At 34.1% G+C, this 20,305-nt stretch overlaps 3 protein-coding genes across 6 annotated transcripts in view; 2 read left to right on the forward strand and 1 right to left on the reverse strand.

The window, feature by feature from the left end:
* The window catches only part of LOC102602196 (protein yippee-like), a 24,490-nt gene extending 10,974 nt beyond the window's left edge, over positions 1-13,516 (reverse strand). For 2 of the 4 annotated variants that reach the window (XM_015312889.1, XM_006356394.2), the window contains exons 1-5: positions 13,280-13,516; positions 12,385-12,428; positions 10,636-10,744; positions 10,493-10,548; positions 10,303-10,405 (exon numbers count right to left, since the gene is read on the reverse strand). In XM_015312889.1, the coding sequence (XP_015168375.1) occupies positions 10,321-10,405; positions 10,493-10,548; positions 10,636-10,744; positions 12,385-12,428; positions 13,280-13,375 (390 nt within the window). In that variant the 5' untranslated portion in view covers positions 13,376-13,516 and the 3' untranslated portion in view covers positions 10,303-10,320. Of the gene's footprint in view, positions 1-10,075; positions 10,406-10,492; positions 10,549-10,635; positions 10,745-12,384; positions 12,429-13,279 lie in introns of those variants that run through there. The other 2 variants (XR_001474560.1, XM_006356395.2) reach the window with 2 other exon arrangements.
* On the forward strand, positions 7,588-8,780 carry LOC107062351 (uncharacterized). Its single transcript, XM_015312888.1, has 2 exons — positions 7,588-7,764; positions 7,874-8,780. The coding sequence occupies exons 1-2, from the start codon at positions 7,620-7,622 to the stop codon at positions 8,731-8,733; spliced, it is 1,005 nt and encodes a 334-aa protein (XP_015168374.1). The 5' UTR covers positions 7,588-7,619; the 3' UTR covers positions 8,734-8,780.
* LOC107062343 (uncharacterized) lies at positions 8,815-9,475 on the forward strand. Its single transcript, XM_015312880.1, has 2 exons — positions 8,815-8,919; positions 9,011-9,475. The coding sequence occupies exon 2, from the start codon at positions 9,173-9,175 to the stop codon at positions 9,473-9,475; it is 303 nt and encodes a 100-aa protein (XP_015168366.1). The 5' UTR covers positions 8,815-8,919; positions 9,011-9,172.
* Positions 13,517-20,305: the final 6,789 nt, after the last annotated feature.

The following is a 20,305-nucleotide window of genomic DNA, read 5'->3' on the forward strand; positions in this document are numbered from 1 at the left end:
TGTTGAAGTACCAAATCTGTCACTTGGGCAATCTGTATGACTTCCTTCAATCAATCTATAATCACATCATATCGGTCTCATAATACTTCATTCGTTTAGGCTAATTCATACTAAATTCAGAATACCCAATCTTCGAGGTTTTATGATAGACTCTCAATCTATCAATTTATATCAAATTGGTGCTTCAGATCCCGCAAAACAGTCTCATTGTTGATTACTTCACCCTATAATAAACAGAACTAATGGCACTGTCCAGCAATTCTTCTTCGGTTTATGCCGAACTACCAAAAGTTTGGCCCAAACATTTAATATACTCACTCAAACCGTAAGATAATAAGAGTTTAACGGATTCCTTTATTCCTTCTAAACCCATGTTTTTCAAACTCTCAGTTCTCAAATTTATAGTCAGGGAATATACAAATTCAATCTTTAAACTAATTTAAGATACTTACCTTGAAATCCATACTTGAAATAGCAAGAGTTCCACTTCTTCTCCATTTAGTTATTTTTCTCTGTTTTAATCGATTTCATGCTCCTTCACAGGAAGAGACTCCAAGAACGTACTCTCTCTTCCTTTTTTTTTCCAAGAGTTGCTGATAAAACTCTTAACTCCAATAATTTCTTTAGCTTAATTTAATGTTTCCCTTATTAGGTTTCTGATGGGCTAAGGCCCATTTGATTTTTTTTGGGCTAATGACTAATATGTCCTTGTTTAAAATATGGGATATTACATTCTCCCCACCTTAATAAATTCGGGGCCGAATTTAAGTCATTTGTAACTCAGAATAGGTGTGGATACTTGACCTTTCATATCCTCTCCCAATTCTCAAGTAGCTTCTTCAATGGTATGTTTTCCCCATACGATTTTCATGGACACAATTTATTTTGACCAAAATTTCTTCGTTGTCTGTCAACAGCGGCCATTGATTCCTCCTCATATGTTAAGTTATCATCCAGTTGTATAGTTGGTGCTTCAAGCACACAAGAGGAGTTTAATATACATTTTCTTAACAGATGTAGAAAACTGAACAACCAAAATGCATCTCAAAAGAAGGTTTCAAAAGGTAGAACACTACTCTCACCTGGTCTAGAAATTTTATATGGTCTTGCAAATTTTGAGCTCAAATTTGCTCTTCTTCTTCTTCTTTTCAAATCACTTCACGCTATTCCTTGATGGACTCTTAGGAAGGTTTTGTCCCCAACTATGTACTCTAAATTTCCTTTCCTCTTTTATGTATAAACCTTTAACCTACTTGAATTGCGAGCAACTTTTGTCTGACTAACTGAACGTTTTCCAAGCTTTCAATACCAAGTCTGGTCCCAATACATTAATGTCTCCAACATCAGACTTTCTAATAGGAGAAAGACGTCACCTATCATAATTCTTCATATGGATCCATCTATTGTGTAGTGTGATTTTTTGTGATAGGCAATTTCAGCCAATGCTAGATAAGCATCTCAACTACCTCCAATTACATTAAGAACGAAAGATTTTAGAATATCCTCTAGAAATGTAGTCAAGGTTTTCTGAAACAAATTTCAAAAATATGTTGTACATTGTGATTTACCGTCCAATATAAACAATAATGGAACTTCATAGAGTCAAAAATTCCATTCAAGCATATCTCTACTATATTCCTCCGTTATATCCCGATTGAGTCGACTTACAACTAACCATACAGAGTCGTAACCTCTAGGAGTTCATGTTAAATGGGTCACAAAATCCATGGTAACACTTTCATATTCACTCTAGAGATCCCGAGTTGTTGTATTGATCTTAAGGGTCGTTGATGCTCAACTTTAACATGTTAACCAGTCAAACAACTAGAAACAAGGATAGCAACATTTTTTTTGTCCTATCAATATAATTCTCTAAGGAAATATTACTTCTTGGTGATCCCGAACCTATAGTGTAGTTAGAGTTATGACTTCCTCAAGAATAACCTGCCTTAAACCATCTATGTTAAATGGGAAACCACATAACAATCAAAAGTCGTATCCTTGTCCTTACCCGCTAGAATCTCATTTCGATATTCACAGAACTTCTCATCCTCGTATTAGTTGGCCTTGATATGTGTTACCAATAAAGACTTGAGCTGAACATAAGCAAATAGTGTCTCTGAGTTTCTCACACTAATTTGATACTTGTATCCCTGAGTATGTGCAAATTCTAGGCTAAAAGTCCTTTCACATGAGCTATTTTCCCTTGTATAAATAGCCACACTTAGGCAATTTTCACCTGCCTCGTCCAGCCTGCCTGTCCTACAAAGAAGCCTGTTGTTATATTATCTGGACTCTCCAAACACTTCCACTGCTTCACCAGCTAAAAGTCATTTCACGTGAACATTATGTTCCATATAACCTATGGATTTCCTTTTCAAAGCATCTATCTAAACAACTTTGTTTCCCAGATGACGTCGAATAGTAAAATTTGACATAGACAGAGTAGTTTTGTCCATCCGTGTAAATTTAAGGATCAAATCTTCTTCTTTTTTTTAAACTTACATCTCAGGTTCTTGCGATTTGTATAATTCGCATTGGTTTCATTGTATAAGAGTGCTTCCGAACTTTAGCGCAAATACCATTGTAACCACCTTCAAATTATGAGAGGGCGGTCCTGCTCATGCTTATCTAGATATCTCGAAGTATAACTGTCACACGATCTTTCTTAATGAGAACACGTCATAATCCCACCCTCGAAACATCACAGAGCATCATGAATCCTCCAAAACTTGACAGGAAGGCTAACACTGTTGTGGTGATCAAACATATATATTCTGAGCTTCTAAAAGCATCTATTCATATTCCTCTGTTTACTGAAACTTCATCTTTTTTTTTTGTAGTTGGTAATTAAGTGGAGTTGTAATTTCTAGAGTAGTGTTATTCCAAAGAAACTATGCACAAAGCCTGTTAAAATCAAGAAGTTGTTATTCTCTGTAAGAGTAGTGGGCTTGTATCATTTCTGAACTACGTTTTCCAACTTAGGTGTCGCCAAAATCCCATCATTAGATACAACATACCCAAGCAATGCTATTGAGTCTAGTCACAATTGTACTTAGCATTTACATAGTGTCGATGCCTCACAGTGTTTGTAACCAATTCCTCCTCATCTTTATGTTTTTCTCGACTATGAGAGTATACAGAAATATCATCTGCAAACACTATTAAACAATCTGTACAGAATGTCTTGAACACCCTATTTATTAAGTCCACGAATGCACATTGAACATTGACCAGTCCGAGAGATATCACAGGGAACTCATAATATTTGCACTCAAAATTGGAGGTGGTCTTAGAAATATCATCTTTCTTTGATTGTAAGTTGATAATAACCCAAACTGGGGATTGATTTTCCGACAAGAGGATGACTCGTTGTAACCAATTATGTATGAAATCTATTCCAGACAACTAGGATTTATTATGTCGTTACTTGTTCAAAAGTATGTAGTCGAAGCACACCAGTGATACTTTCAGTCTGATGAACCTTTATTTAATATGACCTACAATTATTTACTTATCTCTTCTGAACTCCCTCGGTGTCATACGATATAGGGGCATCAAAAGGGTTGCACTCCACACCAAGTCAACAGAAAAATCTATTTATCGTGCTAGTAGGTCTTGGCAAATCCACAAAAATACATCTTTAAATTATGTCACTACCAATACCATTTCTAAATTAGAATAAATATCTCCTCCCTCATGCCCTTTAGTAAATCTTGAACCCTCATCATGGTATAACATCACTACTTTCTAAAGCCTGAGATTTCCTTCTCTCTCTCTTTTTTTTTTTCCAGTTTCAACCTAGCATGAATCCATGGTTGCTCTTTTTATAACTTCACATGTTTTTCAAAATGTGCTTAGCAATGTCAACGACCTCAAAGTAGGTAAAGCATTTGTGTGCGAGGTTACTGCGCAGTCTAAGAGGCTAACCATCCTTTCAAAAAAATCTCCATTAGTTAATAAATAGGGAGCATATCTAGCTAATTGAATAATCCTGAGTCATATCTTAGTTCCAACGAATCATTTTGAACAAATTCCTTAAAATTCCTTATTAAGTTACTCATTCTCAACTGTCTAGACAAAAACAATCCATAATAACTTAGTGAATCGCCTCAAGTCTTTGGTGTTGTCCTACTGGTATTTTGAATAGTACATTATTATACCAAGTAATTAACCACGTTCACCGTCTGTATGCTACCAGAACTATAACACTTGCTGAAACATGCTCGAGCTTATAAAGCTTTAAGTATTTCACCCAAGAATATTTTCCAAGAACCTTTAAGGATCTTTGAGTTGTTAGAAACTTGGAGGTTTTATCTTTAGAAATCTCTAGGCTACTTTTTTTTTTTTGAGACAAATCTGAATCCTTCTAGTTGCCTGGAGCTGCTCTTGGGCTATATTTTGTTGCCTGAATCTATTCGCTCTGTCAATTAATATATCTTGCTCGGTATAGGAAGATACGTGTCCTAACAGTAACACTCTCATGTTGTTAAAGTGCAGAGTAGTACTCTTTTCAGAAAAAAACTATATTACCTATCACATAGGTGCACGAAGAATTCCTCACAATGACATAACCCCCTCTTTCTTGGCTTTTCCAACCATTTGTTTGTTCCCCTTATTGGGAGAGACGGTTGTTTACAAAGGTGACCCTTAATGTCTCCAGACCTTTGGACTATTCTTGTTATTGGACGACTAAGTTCAAGATATGTGATAGGAAGATAAACAATATTAGATTCATCTAGTAGACCCTATTAGTCACACAAAAAGAGGAATGAGAAAGAAAGACAGACACATCGTTTTATGATAGACTCTCAATCTGTCAATTTATATCAAATTGGTGCTTCAGATCCCGCAAAACAGTCTCATTGTTGATTACTTCACCCTATAATAAGCAAAACTAATGTAACTTTGTCACCACCCAAATTAGGTCTGTGACCGGCGCTAAGGGGAAAGAATCCCAAAGCAAGCCTTACCATATATTTACAGAAAATCGGGCAGAGTTTCCTTTATTCCTTCTAAGCCCATGTTTTTCAAACTCTCAGTTCTCAAATTTATAGTCAGGGAATATACAAATTCAATCTTTAAACTAAGTTAAGATACTTACCTTGAAATCCATACTTGAAATAGCAAGAGTTCCACTTCTTCTCCATTTAGTTATTTTTCTCTGCTTTAATCGATTCCATGCTCCTTCACAGGAAGAGACTCTAAGAACGTACTCTTTCTTCCTTCTTTTTTCCAAGAGTTGCTGACAAAACTCTTAACTCCAATAATTTATTTAGCTTAATTTAATTTTTCCCTTATTAGGTTTCTAATGGGCTAAGGCCCATTTGATTTTTTCTTGGCTAATGACTAATATGTCGTTGTTTAAAATATGGGATATTACATTTTAGAAGGTCTAATCAATTATATACAGATGACTTTATCAAATCATAAGCATGCATGATCATAACGAAGTTGCGAAGTTTTGCTATAGAGGTCGGAAAACAGTAACTCACGTTTTTATGTTAGCTTTCGTCCGTACTTAGTCATAATGTAAAATATTTGACCAAAGAATCCCATAGGAGATTTTTCAAAGATTTGGGGTTTTTCTCTGGTAAGGTAAGTGCTTTCCGTTCATTCATTTCTTCCATAATTCGGTTTCCTCCCAGAATTGATAGGTATGTCCATAGGATTTTATGCATAGAAACCTAGGGTTATTATTTTGATGGCACAACATGTGGGGCAGGTTAATTATGAATGATTTTCAATTCTAGTCCGTTAAAGTTTGTCTTCTAGTATAGAATTATGAACCTAGCCTTAATTATGAATTTGGGGAACCTAGAAACCCCATAAAATTGATTCTTTGGGTATATGAACTGCTCAACAGAAGTTAATGAGGTTGAAATAGTGATCTCGTTATTACAAAGAAAGTGTCCGCTATAGTGAAACACTAGCAAATTTTCATACTCGATTTTCCATTTCTAGATTTCTACCAACTCTTGACCCACGGAGATCTACACAAGGGTACTATAGCCCTAAACAACTATAATGACAGAATAGGTCATTACACATCTGCTGAATAATCTTAATTATAGCCAAATAGTTGTTATCTATAAGGCGAGGCTCATGTTAGTGGGCCCTTCTATTATTTTTTTTAAAACATCAGTTTAAATTTTTAAAAAGGGGTCCTTTTAAATTATTATAAAGAGTATGTTTCAGTTCCCTATACTGCAATTAATGGGAAGTCACAGAGTTTCTAAAAGACCAAAAAAAAAAAAGAAGAAGATGAAGAATTATAAGAAGACAAGAGGACTTGAAGGCTTGAAGCACAAAAAAAAACAATCAGATCTGATTCTTCTTCCGCTGGCTGAACAAGCAGCAAGCAAATATAGGTATCTTCTTTCTCTTATTTCTTCTTACTTTTTTACTGATTTCATCAATTGTTGATGCTGAACATTCAATAGTTCATACTCCTTTTTATCTTTGTAGAAAATTTAAAACTAAATGAAAATATGGGACACTTGTCCTTGTTTAATGACTTATGGTGTCTTTAATTTAATAATGATCAATGAAAATTTAACACATGTAATAGGATAAGAACAAAGCTAATTTTCTTAGAAGCCATATAGCCATAGTGGTGGACATGTGGACCCCATATATATGTAGTTGTTGACTTGTTGTATTTCATTATTTGCTGAGTTATAATTGCATGCAAAGTTCTTTATACATTTTTTTTTTGTTTCAGCTTAAAAATAACAAAGAACCTGTGTCCCTTTTTTTTGTTTTTGTTGTGTATTATTATTTATTATTTAGAAATTATAACTGCTATATTATAACTTCTTCTTTTTTCAGAAGTAGAAATGGCAGAGGACTTGTCTAAAGGCAATAGAAGGGATCCTGGTTGGAAATATAACTACTTGAAGGACCCCGATGACACTACAAGAGTCACGTGCAATTTTTGTGGAAAAACAACCACGGGTGGAATTAATTGGGCAAAACAACATTTGATTGGAAATTTTAGGAATGCAGCGAAGTGTAAAAAATGCCCAGAGGAGGTTAGAGAGGAACTGAAAAATTACATGGAGGAGAAAAAAATAAGAAAGGAAGTCTATACTAACGAGTTTCCCGAATTTGATGAGTTTGAATATCAAGACAATGTTGGTGGAGAAGATGAAGTCCAAGAGATCAATCATAAGAAAAGAGGCGGAGGAAGCTTTCCTAGTGGCTCTAATAAGAAACTGGCCAAAGGAAAGGGACCTATGGATATGTTTCTACAAAAGCGTGGAACACTTAGGCAAACAAATATCAAAGACTCGTGTGATAAAGAAGCAAGAGCAATGACGATTCAAAAAGTAGCTCGCTTCTTTTATGATAATGGGATCCCATTCAATGTAGCTCGCTCAAAAAGTTTTAAGGAAGCAATTGAGGCTGTAGGAAGGTATGGTCCAAACTTGAAGCCTCCAAGCTACCATGAATTAAGAGTTCCATTACTTAGGAAGGAAGTTGAGTTGACCAATGAGATTATAAACAGACATAGAGAAGAATGGGTGAAGTATGGAACTTCCATTATGGCAGATGGTTGGACAGATAAAAAACAGAGAACTCTGATAAACTTTTTGGTGAATTCTCCACATGGAACAATGTTCATTGAGTCGATAGATGCTTCCTCACTTGTTAAGACCGGAGAGAAGTTATGTGAATTGCTAGATAGATATGTGGAACGCGTTGGAGAACAGAATGTGGTTCAAATTGTAAGTGATAATGGTAGCAACTTTGTGTTGGCTGGTAAGAATTTATTGCTTTAAAAATCTAAGTTTTATGTTTTACTTTCTAATATCGATCAAAGTTTTGATTTCTAAATTTTAACATATCTATTTACCCTTTTTTTCTATAGGTCAACTGTTACAGAGAAAAAGACCACACATATTTTGGACGCCATGTGCAGCTCATTGTATAGATCTTATGTTAGAAGACATAGGGAAGATTCCTATCATCAAGAAGACCCTCCAAAAAGCAATTGCCCTTGTCAGTTTCATTTATGGACACTCAGGAGTCTTAAATATGATGAGACATTTCACTAAAAATAAAGAGTTGGTGAAATGTGGAATTACTCGATTTGCAACGAGTTTTCTGACTTTGCAACGGTTGCATTGTCAAAAAACAAATCTGCGAGCAATGTTTACATCTGACAAATGGGTGATTAGTAGGTGGGCTAAGTTACCAAGGGGGAAAAGTGCAACACATATTGTCTTGACGGCAACATTCTGGAGTCAGGTTTCTAATATTTTGAAGATAATGGGGCCTCTTGTTAAAGTGTTGCGATTAGCTGATAATGAGAAAAAACCTGCCATGGGGTACATTTATGAAGCCGTGGATAGAGCTAAGGAGGCTATTGCAAAGGCATTTGAAGGGAATGCTGCAAAATATAAAGATATCTTTAAGATTATTGATGAAAGATGGCAATGCCAATTGCATCATCCATTACATGCTGCTGGACATTATTTAAATCCAGAGTTCTTCTTTCAAAATCCAGGTATTGAGAATTGTCAAGAAGTAACAGATGGGTTGTATGCTTGTATTGAAAAATTGGTTCCAAGCACTGAAGTACAAGACAAGATCATATCAGAGATACCATTGTACACAAGATTGAACAACAATTTGGCCTTCCTATTGCAAAAAGAGCTAGAACGAAAAGATCTCCTGGTAAGTGAATACAATAACATTAAAATTATTAATTATTTAGTTTATGTTTAAAAGTTTACTTAATACTTCTTACTTAGGTAATAACTTATACATAATGATGTCTACATAACACTTTTTACAGTTGAATGGAATTTATATGGTAATTCAGCTCCCAATCTCCAAAAATTAGCCATTAGAATTTTGGGTTTAACAGCTAGTTCTGCTGGATGTGAGTGTAACTGGAGTGTGTTTGAGCATGTAAGTACTAAGTGCTCGCATCATATTTATTAATTTTTCTTTGCATAGTTAATCAATTAGACTAATTTACTAACACTAACCAATGCAACAGATCCATACCAAAAAAAGAAACAGATTGGAGCATCAAAGATTGAATGATCTAGTGTTTGTTAAGTATAATCGTGCTTTAAAAGCTCGTTATGACTTGCGGAGTGTCATTGATCCAATCTCGTTGGATAACATTGATCATAGTAATGAATGGTTGGTTGGGAAGATGGGTATTAATATGGAAGCAGAAGATGAATTGGTGTTTGGTGATGACAACTTAACTTGGGGTGATGTTTCAAGAGCGTCGGGCAGTGAGGATGTGTTGGCATACACAAGGCGACAAAAGAGACAGTCGGAAGTTATTACAACTAATGCCTCAAGTTCCCGAGCTCCACGTGTTGACATAGAAGATGAGGTTGATTCAGATGAGTCGGGGGAAGAAGAGATTGAAGGCTATAAATCTAGTGATACTGATACCAATGAGAATCACCCTATTGAGGAAGATGATATGGAAGTAATATTATTCTAGTGATTAGAAAGAAGTAGAATATATAAGCAACATATGTTTTTGATAAACCAATCTTCATTATAAGCACTATATATTTACTATTTTTGTGTCTATTATGTTCTATAGTATATATATATTTTAAAAATCTTCATAGTGCGCTTTTTTTAGTGAAGCCCACGCTTTTAGTGCGCTTTGCGCTTTAAGCTCTATCAGGGCTTTAGCGCTTTTTTGCGCTTTTCGCTTTTGACAACACTGCACCATACCAGACCTGTTTTACTCCTGTGAACTCTACCAAGTTTTGATGTGATGATGGGGGTAAGGTGCGGTGTAGTGTATTAGATGTTTCCTCACTGCCGATTTTTTAAGCTTTTGTTGTTGCCAGAACTATGTAGTCATTCAGGGAGGATATGGGATGGTTATGAAAAGGGGAAAGTAGACGGCAAATCAATTTATAGTCTTGGTTTTATTTCAAAAATTCATGTCCAGACTACTTGCTTGACTAATACCTGCATAACTAATACCCGCATAAGTAATACCTGCATAACTAAACCCTACATAAGTAATACGTGCATAACTAATACCCGCATAACTCTATCCAGCTACCAAACAACTATGGAAAGATCGAAGCAATGAAAGCAGAGTGGTTGCTACTAGTAATGTCTTGTCATTGCAAACAAATAAAGGCAGATGGTCATGTTAGTTTGCCACAACCCATGGCTGCTTCCATATTATCATTACACAATAGAGGACAAGCTTAAAGAAGTTGTAGTAGCTTAAGCTATTAAAGAATCCAATGGTTCATAAAGAACTAATGGGGTGGTGGGTTAAAGAATGTACATTTTGGGAATTTTTGTTCTGGATGGTGATCAAACACCTTCAGCATCACTTCCTGCAACATGAGTATCATGACTAGCCCAGTAATGGCTTCCATCAGGGCCACAAATCTTAAACCTGTTGAGTATAAAAGAAAGTACCTCAGTGAGGACTTATGATATGTTCCTAACTCAATTCTAAAGAAAACTGAAGTAATCAACTGACCGCTCAAGCACTGATTTTCCTTCTTTGTACTTTTGGCTCTTCTCATGGGCGGTCTCCTGAAAAGAATTGCTATATTAGGAACAACTAAAACTTCTAGCAACTGCCAAACGACAATGTCTAGCATTTTATCACTCCATACTCACATATTTCCATCCAACAATTGACCCACAACAGACGCAGAAAATGTCTGCCACAGTGTGCATACCAGTCATCATCATTCTATTTTCTATCTCGCCAGAAGTGACATTCGCCCTGTCAAAAGAAACAAAAAAGGAGTATAGAATATACAGAACTACAAAGAAAAAAAGGCGTATAGAATATACAGAACTACAAAGTGCATTATCATTTTGTATGTTTCTACTAAATGATAAAATGAAATGAAGAGATTTGAGAAGAGCAGAACTCTTGAACAGGAAAGCAATCAAGTTGAGCATAATATATGTATTTCAGCCATGTAACTATTGTAATGCTGCTACCAAGTGGAAAATAACCCAAGTCAAGTAAGAATTTATTCCATATATTGATGTGTTAATATTTGTACTCCTGGAAAATACACTCAAAAGTACACGATATAATAGTCTGGTAAAATCCCCACTAGGTTCTATAGTGATTCCAATAGATCAAATTCTGGTGCTAATTTTATAGTCAATGACACAAATGTATGAAGATATACATATAAAGTACCATGTCTTTAACAAACTAAACCTAAAAGGTATAGCCTACCTTGTTCAACTTTTCATGTGCACTCAAACATTCTAGGTTGGTTATGAGTTATGACCTTCCATAATAATAATGACTCAGAGCTAATAACAAAATCAAAGATCCTGAGGGCAATGTCAATGAAACAAATGTATGAAGATATAAATATACAGTACCATGCCTTTAACAAACTGAACCTACAGGGTATAGCCTGCCTTGTACACAACTTTTCATGTGCTCTCAAATATTCTAGGTTGGTTGTGACCTTCCATAATAATAATGACTCGGAGCTAATAACAAAATCAAAGATCCTGAGGGCAATGTCAATGAAACAAATGTATGAAGATATAAATATACAGTACCATGCCTTTAACAAACTGAACCTACAGGGTATAGCCTGCCTTGTACACAACTTTTCATGTGCTCTCAAATATTCTAGGTTGGTTGTGACCTTCCATAATAATAATGACTCGGAGCTAATAACAAAATCAAAGATCCTGAGGGCAATGTCAATGAAACAAATGTATGAAGATATAAATATACAGTACCATGCCTTTAACAAACTGAACCTACAGGGTATAGCCTGCCTTGTACACAACTTTTCATGTGCTCTCAAATATTCTAGGTTGGTTGTGACCTTCCATAATAATAATGACTCGGAGCTAATAACAAAATCAAAGATCCTGAGAGCTATCTGACCCACATAGAGTAAAAGCCAAATAATTTGCACATACTCCAGTTGCACTCAACTTTTGAAAAACAAATCTTTTTTCATGAAAATCATGAAAATTTTGGCTAACTACTACCAACATGAATTCTTCAATACTTCATCTTTTTTCACTTTTTAGTTTAACAGTGTCCTCCACACCAATAAAAAAAGGGGTGGAAGTCAAATAAGAGGATTTATATGGTAGCTTTTTTCATCTTTCTGTACCAGAGGTATGGATAAGCTTGACCGTAGTAATATCATTGTTCATCTAACCAAGCTACAAATGACTCATGTCCCATCGATGCCAAGAAAAGCTTAACAACAATCAGAGGAAATAAATGGTACTTCATACTCTAACAAGAATAAAACCAACAGAAGTTGTAAGTTGCACTTGTGATTTTCATGCTGCAAGTTTAAAGATTGGACATGTGAAAATGTCACAAACATATCTGATGATTGAATGTGCAGAATCAAAGAGACTTACACTTTACTGAAGAGATAAGCCTTCCCATGTCTGCAGTGGAAAGACTGAAGGAAAGATCAGAAGGAAAACATAGAGTTAGATAACTTCATAACTCAGAATGACTACATACATTATTTAGGGGATGAAACAACATTAAACTTCAATATAATTAATTGCAGAATCAATATTTTACTCCATAAAAAAGCATTTGAATTTTCTAAGAAACATTAGTTTCAAAGCACCAACACTTGAAAATGTGCTCTGATTCTATGCTATAGAAGTCATATTGAATTTTTCATAGGACAGACTGACCTACAAAGTCAACTTATATAATAAAGAAAGTCATGAATGCACATTACAATGAAATTGACCAAAATAAAGTGACTAAACAAGCACCAAATTGATCAAAATATAGAAAATAGAGCACACAGACATGGAACAAATGGAAAATGCCAATCAAGTATACTCCAAGTATCAGACTCAACAAACAACTCCTCTAATTCATAACTGGATTAAGCAGGAATATTGTATGGTATGTTATCAGCAATAATAACTACTATTTTTTAAAAAGTTCACAAAGAATGCTCATACAATCCCTTTTACTCCAAAACCAGCAACTCCACAAAACCCAGCTCTTTGATGCTAAAAAATACATCTCCTTTAGGGCAAAATTACTCAATCTGAGACCTTCTTCACTCACATAGCTGATTTAAAGTAGCCAATTTTTATATACATCTAAAATTACTTAAAAAGACCAACAACAATCCCTAACAAGTTTTATAAACGAAACCGAAACCACCGATCAAGCCAAAGATTGTATTTTTACAACGAAATAAATCTAAATCAAAATTTAAAAAATCTCAATTTCAAGAAATCACAATAACAGAATGATCAAACAGAAATGATGGAGGAAAACCTTGGAAACAATGTTTTCAGAAAGGGCAAGATGAGTTCCACAGTGCTTGCAGCTGTAGATCTTGCCTTCAAGAGTCAACACAAATAATCTCCCCATCAAAGATTTTTGAGATCACAAGAAAATTGAAGAACGAAAATGGAAAAGGACTTATCCAAAAAGGGGTAATAGTTTTTGTTTCGGCTGGAAGATAGTAAGTAACGTCAAGGAAGGGAAAGGATTCAATGTGTGGGGGACTCTTTGAATAATTTAATGTTTTGTTAAAGAACTTTATTCTTGTTTTCTTTCTTTTATAATTACTTTAAGTAATAAAAATGTAGAAAATAATTTTTTCTTCTTACTCTCATTTTATTAATTAAAATAGAATAATTTCATATCTCTTTTAACGGATAATGTATGTCATAATATATGTCATATTTATAAGATTATAGTAAATACACGATTAATTTTTATTTATATAAGGATAAAATAATTATAATAAGATAGGAATTTTCTTGTTTTTTTCCGAATTGAAGTAGGATTAATATCTGTTAATTAAAAAATATTATTAGAAAAAGAATGTGTTAAAAAGAAAATAAATAATATAATTATTTGAAAAGGGTTTTTGACCTATTAAGTAACAATAAAGATATTTTTCGATCAAAGTATTAACTGCAAAACATTTTTAGGCCAAACCATAAATGGAAGATATTTTTGTTCATTTCACATAGTTTAAGGACATTTTTAACCCTTTTTCGTTTGGAAGATATTTTTTAGAGTAAATTTTAGATTTAGCAAACATAAAAAACATATTAGCGCTCTATAGCTACAGTTTTGTTATTTGAGATCCATAGCAAAATGGAGCATCAAATTTGTATAAATCACAGGCGAGCACCTTGTTTGTATGAAACAACAGCAATTGTATATGTATATCGGTTAGATAATTGTATATATGTAACTACTATGTATATGTATTAATGATTGTGTTTGTATATCTGCATAAAATTTGAATTTGTATACAATTGAATCGAAATAAAACATTTGTATATCAAATCTCTCTCTCGTTTTATACAACACAAACTATACATTATAATTTGTATAATTTGTGTTTGTATAAAACAAGAAAGAGAGAAAGGCAAAAAAGAACTGGTAGGGGAAGATCTGCATTTGTATAATTATAAGTGTATAGAACGAAATATATGTATTTGTATATACTATTTTTCTACTCGCTTAGTACTTCCTCAGTGTATTTGGTTCCCTCAAGATCTTCTTGCTGTTGTGAGCAACAAATGATAGGTGTCCTTCTTTTGCCTTATGTCTGGTGATCATATGATGCCCTTGTGGTGCAAGATGTACATCAACTGAAGTAGTTGATTGTAGTGTAGTATCTTTATGTTGATGATGAGTAAGCATATTCCACTTGGAGAAGCCAACTTCTAAATGTATTCTTTGTGAATTAGACACAGAGAAAGTGGGATTTGATAAATCACCATTGACTAGACCTGCATGTTCAACATGTTCCCTACTGCCACTAGCAGATCCTAAATCTGCAATTGGAGCCTTATCAATCTAGGTTTCATTACCTATGTGTGTATCATCACTTTGACCTATTTCTCATGATCATCATTTGATCCTTCAACTGAGGAGTCAATAACACTCTCATCATCAATGAGTATATGGGTTATTGTAGTAGCATTTTCACCAGTAACTTGTGTACTATCAGTTGTACTTACCATGAATTATGATTATCATGTGCTTACAATTTAGAGCAAGATTCAACAAAAGTAGCATAGGTGAGATATCAATGTTAGTCTGAGATTGATTTGGAGACACATAGGGTAATGGGTTTTTATCAAACACATGTCTGGATACATACAACCTCCTTGTAGGGGGATGATAACATTTATATCCTTTGTGTAAGCTGTTGTACCCTATGAATACACAAGGGTAAGTCTTTGGACTGAATTTGTTGCTACCCTTGATATATGAAAAACATCTACACCTAAACACTTTTAGGCTATTGTAATCAGGTTTCTCTCCAAACAACGTAGCAAATGAAGTCATTATTTTTAGGAATGAGGAGGGCAATCTAATAATGAGGAACATTGTAGTGAGGTAAGTCTTAACTCATAGAAACAAAGGTAGGTTAGCATGAAGTAGTAGAGTTAAGACAGACTCCACAATATGCCTATGTTTTCTTTCTGAAACTCCATTTTGTTCAGGTGTGTTAGGACATGAAATATGCCTCACAATGCTACAATCTTCCAAATACTTGATGAAGTCTGTTTTTGATAAACTCACCACCTCCATCACACTGAAATATCTTAATTTCCTTAGAAAATTATTTTTTCACCATCTTCTCGAATTTTACAAAGACTTCAAAATATTCAGATATCATTTTCGATAGATAAATCCATCTATATCTTATGTGATCATCTATGAAACCAACAAAATATTTCATATGTTGAGAAGATTCAACGAGAGCAGGTCCCCACAAGTCATAATGAATTTTCGATAAAGGTTCCTTCTCAATTTAATTTCCCAAACCAAATGAAAGTTTACAACTCTTGCCCAACTGGCAACTAGAACAAACAGTAGATATTTTATTCCAACTACTAACATAGATGTAGTTATTACTACTCAAAACTTTTAAAGATTTCAAATTAGCTTGTCCTAATCTAATATGCCACATGTTGTTTGATGTGTTCCAATCATGTGCAACAGTTTAACAAAGAGACTGTTATCTTCCAAAGCATAGAGTACATATCCCTTGACCAGTAGTGACCTTGTCTTCTTGTCCTTTACAACAAAGTTAGTTTCATCAAATTCAAAAGTGCAACAATTATCCTTTCCAAGTTTACTAATTGATAGTAGATTTTTATTTATCTTAGGAACTACAAGAACTTCTCTTAACTTTAGGCATGATCTTGGTATGTTCTCAACATGTGTTATGTCTAACTTTGATCCATTCCCAATAATGATTTTATCTGGTCCATTATAGTGTTTAAGACCAGTTTGAATACTTGAGTTATATGTCATATGACTACTTGCTCTTGAGTCCACATACAAGGTGTCATTGGTAGTGTTTTGTAGACTAATAGCAGTTAATGCTTGTGGTAGCTTATCTGCAGCTTGGCAAGAGTAGTCCCACATATAGAAACACTTAAGAGTAGTATGGTTATTCCTACCACAAATTTTGCACTAGTCAATATTGTTTCCCTCTTGACTTTCACTTGAAGGACTGTTCTGAGAACCTGGTCCATATCTGTTATAAGAACTTGTTCCTTATCCAGCAGGCTTAAAGCTTTTTCCTCTGAAATTGAAGTTATTATTTTCTCTTCTTTGAGAGTAGTTTCCTCTTCCCCCTGCCCCTTTGGGCAGAGAATGCCACGTTATGATTTTGTTGTGGCACTTCTTTTCCATCCTCCCTCATATCAAAATCCCTGAGAGCATTAACAAATTGATTAAGAGTGAGATATGGTGTCTTACCTAGCATGAAAGTCTTGAAGGTCTTGTACTTGAGACCTAAACTTCTAGCAAAATTAATTACTTTTTTATCTTCATACATAGGCTTGTGAATGGTTGTAAGGCCATCACATATGCCTTTGAATTCCTTAATATATTAATCAATCTTTTTGGTTCCTAACCTAACACTTTGCAGTTGTTGTTTGAGCTGGAACTCCTTATCTTTCGTTGCTTCAAGATAAGATTCTTCCGAGCATTCTCACATCTCCTTGGCAGTTGAGCAACCTACAATCAGGTACATGCTTTCTTTTGTTAAGGAGTCTAAGATCCAACTTTTTAGCAACACATCCTTATTTTCCCAATCATCAATATTGTTGTTGTCTTCTGCATCCTTCTCAACTGCTACAACTTTCTCAATAGTATGTCCAATGGAATAGGTACTTTTAGTTGGTTCATTCTTTGTGATGAGATAGGTTAATCTCATCACTTGAATCAACTGAGACATTTGTGTTCTCCATATAAGATAATTTGTTGGCTTGAGTTTAATGGAACAAGACGCAATAAGATGGTGAAGTGAGGAGGTTGATAGGGTGTTGGTAGAAGAGGCTATTGCAATTTGATATTGTGGTTATTCTACTTTTTGGATCTAACACGTTAAAGAGCAAAATATTTTAATGCTCTGATACCATGTAGAATTCTTACGTAAAGCATAGAGAAATCAAGGATTGTGTTGATAATTAAAATTGTTGAGTACATGCTCCTAATATAGGAGAAAAGCCCTACACTAGCTACACTAGGAGTCCTACTACAATACAAATATATTATTTACATGAATAATATTACTACTATAACTAAAACACCTTATCCTAGTTGACTTTAGCCCCATACACAATACATCAGCTTAGTCATACATAAGTTAGGATTTAGTAGTCTAGTCTTAGTGTGACTTTAACTCTACAGCAGTAAACACGTTAGTCTGCTTCCTTAAACCTATTTCTTTGACATGTTCCAATCATTAACTTCCTTCATCTTCAACATATTACACCAACATTCCCTATTATTGTTCGATTCTATGAGATATACTCCGAGACAATTAAAATTATTTCTTATCTTCTCATTTTTATTATGTAGTATCTCTTTTTCTAATTTAAAAAAAAGTATGGTCATTGACCATTTTTATTAAATAAAAGGAGTTATTATGATATAAACAACTTACAATTTTCTAAAGCATCAAGCATGCACTGAACGGCTAAAGTGAAAATATAAAGTATTTCGAGAAGTCAAACCTTTTATTTTGTGACGATATCAGTTGTGTAAGTCTTTCTTTTTTTTGTATAGACATAATAAAGTTCTTGTTGTGGAACGTTAGTTCAACATATGGTGTGAAAATTTACTCGAAAATATTCAATGATGTCAGAAAAATTGGTCAATTATGAAGTCAGCTCAATGCGCTTTGATCTTCTTATTCTTTTTTTGTTAGGGACAGATATTCTCTTGTTTATAAGCGAATAATCAAAAGGACGAACACGACTAATAAAACTTGTACTTTATGCTGGAGATATAGTGGGACAAACAAGGGTAATTCAATCATCATAAATTTACTTTATTGTAATGTACGTGTCTCTCCAAATGACTGTAGAACTTCCACTGCTTTTCTATTCCCATTCCATCAAAGCAACAAGCAGAAGAGTAATTTCATTTCTCACAATATCATCTAAACCCTTTCTCAACAAGCTCTTCTCTCAACTCTCAAGAATCTGCATCTCAGCCTCTTGCAGCTCCATCTATGTGAAACTGGTGGATTTTCCCCCTTCTTTTCCGATCTCTTTTTCCCCTTTTTCCTGTTGTTACTTTCATAGTTTTTATGTTTTTATTGTGGCTAGATTTTTGTTTTTATGGTAAGTTCTTCTCCCTTCTTCCTTTTTTCCCCTACTAATCTGAATGTATAAATATAGAAATAAGAAATAAATTGATGCAATAAATTGGTTCAATTTTAAAGAATAACAAAGACATATTTTGTAATTTGTATCTGACAAATATAGATGCAATAAATTTTTAATTTGAATGTATAATACTTGCATGTGGATATTCGAGAACTTTTAACCAAGTTCTCAGCTTCTGCTCATTTTTCAATCAATCGTGTGTTCAAAGTTCTGAGTGCGCTTTGGTTTTATAGGTTTCATCATTGCTCAAATTAAATTCTTCTTTTCTCCTTTTTATTTCTTAGTTTGAGTTACATGTCAATATTTTCCTTTGCCTCTACTGTATCGAGAGTGTTTGATAGTATGCCTACATTAACTTTTTCCCTTTCAATAGAAATTTCTAATCAAAATTTATGTTTATTGCACTTGGGAAATTTTGATCTTCTCTGTTTAAAAGTTTGTCCTTTCTTTTTTCTTATTTGTTGGTGAAATCTTTCGCAACTTATTGTGCCTCTTTTGTTGTTAATCACCTTTTTGTGGGTAAAACTTTTTGCAATCCAGCTCCATATTGGTATGTGGGTTACAATTATGTTGCATGTATTGATTAAGAATTTCTCTTCACTATTTGTCCGTCACCTTTTCCTCCTTTTGAGATGCCATCCTTTTCAATTTCAAGTAAATACGTTATGATTTTTGATACGCTCAAATTACACCTCCTTTCAGAAGCATAAGCGATCGTTATCAAGTAAAGAACCCAACTTGTAGGTTGGGATCGATCCCACGAGGAAAATGGTTTAGACTTTACTTTTAACCAACAATTATATTCAATTAGTCAAATTATTTCCAGAAACAGGTAATAAAAAAGGGGGGTTGTGCTTGTGTAAAACAAATAGTAAGACTTAATATTGTAATCAATAATTAAATTCAACTTTGGTTGTTATCAAGTTAGGAGAAATAACTAGGGTACACGTGTTCCCCATAATCTCATAACGCAGTAATCCTAGCAATAGCAATCCTTTTCTAGTATATTACATGCAAAGTGATAAGTTAGGTATCTCTAAATCCTTGGTCCGGCATCTAGAGAATTTCACCCCGCACCTTGGTCCGGCTACGTGTGTATAATTTACTAACCCTTACCTTTACCTCATATTAGACATCATAATCGATGTTTGGCTTAGTTATTACTTCGCACCAATCGACACTAGCCTATTAGATAGTATCACACTAAATCTATGTTGATAATTCTTTTCTTGTTAATTACCTCCTTGGTCCGGCAAGTAGTAACAAGGCGAGTTCTAACGTTGGCCACCGTTAAAAAGACTTCTAAACGAAAGAATTATCAATGCATGCAAAACACTATTCAAGAATTACTTATTTACTATTCATACTTTGTTAATCGATCATGGTTCCCACAACCCTAGTTGTGAATTTAGTTACTCATATTGGCAAGAACACAATTCATAATTGTAGAGGGAGAAATCATGAACTTACGTAAAGATAATAACAAACCCGGAAATTTAACTTGAATTGCAAAGCCAAAATCTTCAAAACAAACTTAGGAAATCAATAATTGTTAGGTTTTCCAATTAATCTCCCAAGTCACAAAGTAAAACTAGAATAATAATGTCTAACCCCCAAAAACGAGGTTTAAATGCCCTATTTA

Source organism: Solanum tuberosum, unplaced genomic scaffold (genome assembly GCF_000226075.1).
Source record: "Solanum tuberosum cultivar DM 1-3 516 R44 unplaced genomic scaffold, SolTub_3.0 scf00219, whole genome shotgun sequence".
NCBI lineage: Eukaryota > Viridiplantae > Streptophyta > Magnoliopsida > Solanales > Solanaceae > Solanum > Solanum tuberosum.

What these genes read in the sequence shown, in the direction of transcription:
- LOC107062343 (XM_015312880.1), top strand. Translation starts at nt 9,173, where the DNA reads ATGGGTATTAATATGGAAGCAGAAGATGAATTGGTGTTTGGTGATGAC.
- LOC107062351 (XM_015312888.1), top strand. Translation starts at nt 7,620, where the DNA reads ATGTTCATTGAGTCGATAGATGCTTCCTCACTTGTTAAGACCGGAGAG. An exon ending in TAGCAACTTTGTGTTGGCTG is followed by an intron (nt 7,765 to 7,873) that starts GTAAGAATTTAT and finishes TTTTTTCTATAG; the next exon opens with GTCAACTGTTACAGAGAAAA.